This window comes from Solanum tuberosum, unplaced genomic scaffold (assembly GCF_000226075.1).
Source record: "Solanum tuberosum cultivar DM 1-3 516 R44 unplaced genomic scaffold, SolTub_3.0 scf00098, whole genome shotgun sequence".
NCBI classification, from domain to species: domain Eukaryota; kingdom Viridiplantae; phylum Streptophyta; class Magnoliopsida; order Solanales; family Solanaceae; genus Solanum; species Solanum tuberosum.
The window spans coordinates 1,345,518-1,353,513 of NW_006239026.1; the positions used below are offsets into that span (position 1 = coordinate 1,345,518).

Below are 7,996 nucleotides of genomic sequence, written 5' to 3' on the forward strand. Positions count from 1 at the left end.
AGGACTCGGTTATTTTGTGTTTCTAGTTTTATTTTGTTAGGATGTTGCGGGGACTGTCCCAACATCTATCTCAGTATGTTAGAGGCTTCATAGATAGTCAGTCAGTTAGAATTGAGTCTCTTAGCTATGTATATATGTAAATATTCTATTTTGAGACTCGAGTCGCCTTTTTGGCCAGATATGTATCATCTAAGTTGTTTATGTCTTTGCATAGCATTGAGTTATTCTGTTGAGTAGGTTTCCGCTGAGTTAAGAAAATCAGGCCAAGGGTTCGCTTGGGGCCAGAAATGGTCTTCAAGTGCCGGTCCCGCCCAGGGTGTAGGCTCAGGGCGTGACAGTAATTTTAACTTTTATATATAAAGGACAAATATACCTCTAACCATCGTAAATGGTATACATATACCCTCCGTCATACTTTTGGGACATTGGTGCTCCTGCCTTCCAAAAACTAGAACATATATACCTTTTATACTAACAGACATACACGTGTCATAATCTTATCCACCGACCCAACATTTATTAAATATCGAATCGATGGATAAGATTGTATCACGTGTCCCTATTTAATCTTCCGTTAGAGTGAAGGGCATATATGCTCTAATTTTTAGATGGCAGGGGCATCAATATCCCAAAAGTATGACGGAGGGTATCTGCATACCATTTACTATAACTCAGGGTATATTTGTCTTTTTTTCCTATACTACAATATAATTTTTCGATGAAGAATGTTGGACGGACACCAACATCAAATCGTGGGGGCATTTCCGTCATTCCAATTGAACTAAATTGCAGTTTGGTATCCTTTACTTATTTATCGCCTCTCCTTCCACCATATTTCGCGTTATTCTCAAGCTCTCTCTCTCTCTATCTGTCCTCTCGTGCTTTCTCTCACTAGATCCCTCTTTCCCAAACTGTTCTTCAGGTAAAATCTTCAATTTGTTCGATTTATCAATCTCAGATTTACGTTTTCTTAGCTTTTGATTCAATTTTTTCTGTGAATTTATGTTGTTATGATGTGATCTGAAGATTGATACATGAAACTTGCTTTGTGCTCTGAGAAATTGTACTAATTTGATGATTTGATTCGTGAATTATTGATCTAGATCTTAAGTTTTGTTAGGCAGAGTAATCAATACTTTACTATATTGGTTAAATTTTTGTTTTGTTTTGTTTATTTTATGTCCAAAATGAGCAATGGAATCGGAATTAGGTAAAGTTGTCTCTGTATGACCTATATGACCAGTAGATCATAGGGTTTGAGTCCTAGAATTAGCTATGCATGCACATCCAAGGTGTGACGTAGTGATCAAGTTCAAATCCAAGAAGAAAGAAAAACGCTAGATGATTTTTTCCCTTTTTCCTAGCCTTGGTGGATAGAATTATCTCATATCTGGTAATTGTTGCCGGTGGGAGTGGTAGGCATTTCGTGGAATCAGTCAAGTGCACGCAAGGTGGTCTGGACACCATGGTTATCAAAAAAAAAGAGTAAAACTGGTGATGCATGCGTCAGGGTAGACAGACTCTTTTCATACCCTCGGGGAATGTGGGATGTGTTTTTGTACTGGGCTGTTCTATTTCGTTAATTTTATTCTCCATCTTCTAAGAGATGTCGGATTGTCTGTTCATTTTGATGCATCTTTGGTACTGTTGTATCATTTGATCTTAGATGGTGAACTATGGTTTTTGATTTGTGTAATTAAATGTTGTAATGTATGCAGGGATCATTAAGAAGAAAGAGAAATGGGGCTGACATTCACCAAGCTTTTCAGCCGGCTATTTGCCAAGAAGGAAATGCGCATCCTCATGGTTGGACTCGATGCAGCTGGTAAGACCACCATATTGTACAAGCTCAAGCTGGGAGAAATTGTCACCACCATTCCAACTATTGGTATGTACTTTACTGACATGCAGCAAAATGCCTGGCAATAACATTTCTACAGTTTTAAGTTGTATAAGTATGACTAGTTCTGTTGCAATTATGACTCAAAAGACGAACCTATTGCTTCTTAAAAAAGAAAAAAAAAAAATGGGGATAGGGGAAATGGAAAAGTGGGGAGGGGATTACAAGGTGGGGAATCGAACCCTCACCAGTCACCAACAATGTGAAAGTTTAGGTACCTAACCAACTGAGCTACTAAGTTGCCCCAAAGAAAGACTAACCTATCATTTTGATAAGGAGACAGAAAATGTGCATAGAACTAGTACTATAACTGTCCCTCTACTTTTACTGTTTGCTGCAATTGATTAGTTTGTTATGACTTAGTCATCCTTCATCTGTCTCAGTTCTTTCTGTTGATCCAGGGAAAGCAATGTCTAATCAGGGGCATGTGGTCTATAATCAAAATAATTATTTTGAACTTCTAAATATGTGATCTTGATTCTTGATGACTGCTTGTGTGATGATCTCTTTATGATTGTAAAATATGCAAATGTAAAGGCTCCTAAAAAGAAGCTTAGATTATCGGTCTTGTAGAAATATCTGTGTTTCAGACAGCTAATTCCTTTTGGATCACTCGTGAATATCATTTTTAAGAATATTGACTAAGACTACATTTTCTGGTGAAATAACACAAATCTTCCCCCCTGCCTTTGCACAGGTAAGAGTGAAACCAATATTTAGTCGATGTGATTGTCTTTAGTTGTTTAGTAGTGTGTGTTGTTTATAGTTCTCAGAACTTTCCTTTAAAATGCACTAAATAAAAAGGGAAGTATTAATTCTGATTAATGATTTATTTTCTCTGCTCTGATTAGCAAAAGCCTTGTGTTGCTGAAGATTTTATCTTGTATTGTCTACCTGTTGTTAGTTTAATAAGATGTTGATAACATAGCTGCTAAGATGAGCCATCAATAATAATTGATAATTTTCAGGTTTCAATGTGGAAACTGTTGAATACAAGAACATCAGCTTCACCGTTTGGGATGTCGGGGGTCAGGACAAGGTATACTCCTTGTTTTAAATTTTTAATCCAAAGACTTATCTGGATGAAGTTATGGTCTCTGTTAGACAAAATTAGTCTTGCCTCAACTTCCCTCTCTACTTATGTTGCATGGAATAGTATTTAAAGTACCCAGCTTATTTATGTTTGCTTTGGCAGATCCGTCCATTGTGGAGGCACTATTTCCAGAACACTCAGGGTCTCATTTTTGTGGTTGATAGCAATGACAGAGACCGTGTAGTGGAGGCAAGAGATGAATTGCACAGGATGTTGAATGAGGTAATAACCCTCGTCCTCTTTGTAATTTGTGTTATTCTTGCTGGCGTCAAATTTGACTTCTACAACTCAAGAGCTAAATGGTATGGAATTATGTGATTGATTCTGCATACTTCACTTAAAATGCTTCCCTTACAAGTGAACTATTCATACTAAATGGTATATGAGAATAGCCTCTCTAGTCTATAAGTTTAAATAGATCAGTTCTATGTATGCAACACATCATTTAGGTGGCTGTTATTCTGCGTTCATTATGTACTACTTAGTTACTTAAAGGCTGATATTTTTAATGACCTTGAAACCACTCTGCAACTGCTTCTCAAGCATTTGCGTGTCATCTTCTTTGAGCAGGGAAGTGGCTACTGCTTATGATCTACTGCCACACATCCTCTTGAACTAAAACTCCTGAGTTGGTGATGAGACCGTTTTAGCATTAAGATAACTAAGAAAAATAATCTTCAAAGGTTCCTGGTAAAATATAGATTAAGAATTTTCAATTTTGATGTGAGCTTCATTGTAGGTACAGATAGTTGTGTCTGCTTCGTATTTTTGGTTAGAGTTTGTGTCATATTAGACTGGATCATAAACTTTTGGTTATTAAGTCGAAAGATGCACATGCTAAAAGTTACCATTGGTGGAATGTATCACGTAACTGAGACAAAGTTCAACAACCTTCATCCTTTATTGGAGAATGTGAGAACTTCAGATTGGCAGTTAAGTTGTTAGTGATGTATCTAGAGATTTTGAGAATAAATGGGTGTGGAAAAGATAACTTATTCCTTCTACCTCGTCCTATAAACAAAGAGGCAAAACAGAAGCTTTATAATACTTTGCACAACTTTTTACTCCACATTGTGCGTGTATGAGTTCATTGTTGCTTGATAAGAACACAGGAAAACTAGGTATGGGGAGGTAGGATATAGGAGAAATGCGTGTGGAAACCACAGTCCAAGTTCTCTTTGCTGCTTACACCCCCTTTTATCTTATTTTCAGATATCTACCATCCGTTATTCATCAAACCAGAAAGTGCATAAAAAACTAGATGATACTTTGAATTGAGTTTAACCTTTGTTGTTCCTATATGTCTCAGGATGAGCTTCGGGATGCTGTGCTGCTTGTTTTTGCTAACAAACAAGATCTTCCTAATGCAATGAATGCTGCTGAAATAACCGATAAGCTTGGACTCCACTCCCTCAGGCAGCGTCACTGGTAAACGCTCTGCCAAAACATGTGACAACATCCCTTTCTGTTAAAGACGTTCTGAAATGTTTCCCCTTTGCTATATTCAGGTACATCCAGAGCGCTTGTGCAACTTCTGGCGAGGGACTCTACGAGGGGCTTGATTGGCTTTCTAACAACATTGCCAATAAGGTACTGATAAAAGTTCCTGTCACAAATTTTCTAAGTACACAATTGAATTTCCTCTTTTTTTCCTAACATCCTCCATTTACAGGCCTAAGTCGAAGTAGAGTTGTTGCGGATTGATCCTGGATGCAGGCGGGTTTTTATCTAATTCCATTTACTTTTATTACGTCGTTTTTCTTCTTCTTTTTTCAGACATTCTCTGAATCTGTGTGGTTATGGCATTTGCTTCTTAGGAGGTCACTTTTGAAATGTTTTTGTAATACAATGGTTGAATGTATGTAATTTGCTGTGATTGTTTAGGTTCGAGTATAAACGTTATTAACTTGTAACAAATACTAGCTCTTTTCTGGTTATTTGCAGTCAATTTAAAATGCATATCAAATACCATAATACAAAACTATGGTATCAAAAATTTCAATTCAATATGTTAATTCGTTACTATCAACTCATTGCCGACTCTTCTTTCTGAACTGAGTAAGAACAGGGTATATGTTGTCAAATGCAGCATATGTGTCATCTCTAACCTTGGCTCCAGTGATAACAATTTTCCCAGAAGCAAAAACCAGCAGCACGATTTTCGGTTTCTTCATACGATACACCAATCCAGGAAATATTTCTGGTTCATAACTCGAGAAACCACTGTGAGCAATGGCAAGTCCTTCAAGTCGAATAGGAAATCTAACATCACAAGAAGCAACAATATTCTGGATTTTGAAATCCTTAAACTTGACCCCAGGATAACCAAGCTTTTGTACAATTCTAGCGTATTTTCGCGCTGCTAACTTCGAATCGTGTTCACTTTTGGCTCCTGTACAAACAATTTTCCCAGTAGCAAAGATCAATGCTGTAGTTTTTGGTTCTCTAATTCTCATGATCACTGCAGGTAAACGTTTCGGATTATACTCTGCGTTTCGAGCTTTAAGTGCAATGGCTTTGAGGTCTAATTTACCGCAGTTTAGAGATAACGTCGCCGCAATGTTCTGGAGAGTAGGGATTATTGCAGAAGAGTGATCCGCCATTGTTGTTGTTCTTCAGTTGCAGAAGAAAGAAAAAAGGAAATAAAGCGGTAAAAAATAATTTAAATTTGGACAAGAGGGGTCCTTTTATAGAGGGTGAATCTCGGTTATTTTTATTACCTGTCCGGTGTGGGACAATTCTTCTTTTATATCCCTAAGTAGAACCCATTTGTATCCGATATCCATGTTAGAGTTCGATTAAATTTTTTTATATTTCTGGAGGTGGTAATCGGGATTCCCAATAGAAATTTTCTCTACTCTCGTGGACTCAAAATTGAGACTTCTAGAGTGATCCCAATTTCCAACGAGAGGTAGTAAATAGGCAGATATTGGGCGAGTTAAGATGATTTGATTTAATAATTGACTTGTTCAAAAATTACTTGGGTCAAAATTGACTAAAACGTGAGTCAAAATTTAACTTATTCAATTTTTTGTTTTATTTGTTATTTTATAATTTTTAGTACCTAATAAAATTATTGGTTCTTTATTATAGCTACCTATAATATATCGGGAAAAAAAATTGAAAATATTTTAATAAGATTTTTCATGGATCAATCTAGAGTAAAATGAAATGTATTTATAATTATTATTTTTTTGTTTAATTTTATAAGAGAGTTTTTGGCTTTGATATGGTAATGATTATATTATTGGAATTGTGTTGTGAGAGATCTGTTCAAGTGAGTCGATGACAATTTGATTTGTTTACTTTATTTTTATAGAGAATTTGTTATATGAAAACTAATTTACTTAAAGTTGAATAGTAGAATATCATCCATTAGTTGTAGTATGATGGGTGAGATTTCAAGCCTAATTTTTTTTTTTATTAGGATGGTTAGTCTTTAGAAATAAATTACGCTTACATGTAAATTTATATTAGTCAAGTATTAAATATCAAACTAACAATAAATAATGTAATGTTGAAGTATGAAGAGAATAGTGTATATATAACTTTACTCCTACTTTGTAAGAAAAAAAAAGTTATTTCTGATGAACTCCAAATACAAAGAAGAAAAGAACGACGACAACCACAATAATATGATAACAGAAACAAGGACCTCCCACCGACAGAATGCTAGTTCTGCCAAACTCAGTAAATTTTGCACAAACATCATATTTATATTTTTAACAAATTCATCAAATATATACAAATATTAACTTTAAAACGCAACTACTATCACTTAACATCCATTATCATTAAATTCAAAACTCAAAAAGTCGAAATCCTAGTTCCGCCTTAAGGGGGCCACTCAAAAAGTTGAAATCCTAGTTCCACCTCAACGGGGCCACTCAAAAAGTAGAAATCCTAGTTCCGCCTCAATTGGGTCACTCAAAAAGTCGAAATCCTAGTTCCACCTCAACGGGGCCACTCAAAAAGTAGAAATTCTAGTTACGCCTCAATGGGGCCGCTCAAAAAGTCAAAATCCTAGTTCCACCTCAACGGGGCCACTCAAAAAGTAGAAATTCTAGTTACGCCTCAATGGGGCCGCTCAAAAAGTCAAAATCCTAGTTCCACCTCAACGGGGCCACTCAAAAAGTAGAAATTCTAGTTACGCCTCAATGGGGCCGCTCAAAAAGTCAAAATCCTAGTTCCACCTCAACGGGGCCACTCAAAAAGTAGAAATTCTAGTTACGCCTCAATGGGGCCGCTCAAAAAGTCAAAATCCTAGTTCCACCTCAACGGGGCCACTCAAAAAGTAGAAATCCTAGTTCCGCCTCAATTGGGTCACTCAAAAAGTCGAAATCCTAGTTCCACCTCAACGGGGCCACTCAAAAAGTAGAAATTCTAGTTACGCCTCAATGGGGCCGCTCAAAAAGTCAAAATCCTAGTTCCACCTCAACGGGGCCACTCAAAAAGTAGAAATTCTAGTTACGCCTCAATGGGGCCGCTCAAAAAGTCAAAATCCTAGTTCCACCTCAACGGGGCCACTCAAAAAGTCGAAATCCTAGTTCCGCCTCAACGGGGCCACTCAAAAAGTCAAAATCCTAATTTCGCCTCAATGGGATCACTCAAAAAGTCAAAATTCTAGTTCCGCCTCAACGGGCCCACAAGCAGGGGTGGAGCCACGTAGGCTCAAGGGACACCCTTCGTCGAAAAATAATATTATATATACATGTAAAATTTTGACTTTATAATATATAGAATTTGGACACCCTAAAATAACAAAGTAATGTGTAGTGGAGTTGGTAATAGCCGTCACGAACCTACTCAACATGCGTAACTTCAACATAAATGTTCAGTAGCATGATGGTTAACAGTGTCATGATTGGTTTCAGGGACCCAAGTTTGAATCTTACCTCCCCTAACTATTTTTTTTCCAATTAAAATTGAATTATTTCCTTAAATTTTAATACATTTTCCTTGTGGAATAAGATTTCCTTAAATTTAATATTTTTTCCTGTGGA

The 7,996-nt window shown here is 36.6% G+C and overlaps 2 protein-coding genes across 2 annotated transcripts; one reads left to right on the plus strand and one right to left on the minus strand.

The window, feature by feature from the left end:
- The first annotated feature begins 911 nt into the window (after positions 1–911).
- Positions 912–4,886, plus strand: LOC102596328 (ADP-ribosylation factor 2-like). The gene is given in 7 exon segments (NM_001288496.1): positions 912–922; positions 1,719–1,888; positions 2,869–2,939; positions 3,096–3,215; positions 4,303–4,421; positions 4,502–4,583; positions 4,666–4,886. Coding segments are annotated over 6 exon segments (546 nt in total). The 5' UTR covers positions 912–922; positions 1,719–1,740; the 3' UTR covers positions 4,672–4,886.
- A 127-nt stretch (positions 4,887–5,013) lies between these two features.
- Positions 5,014–5,920, minus strand: LOC102596656 (TATA-box-binding protein-like). Its single transcript, XM_006348459.2, has one exon. It carries the CDS (start codon positions 5,594–5,596, stop codon positions 5,024–5,026), a length of 573 nt encoding a protein of 190 aa, XP_006348521.1. The 5' UTR covers positions 5,597–5,920; the 3' UTR covers positions 5,014–5,023.
- Between the last annotated feature and the right edge of the window lie 2,076 nt (positions 5,921–7,996).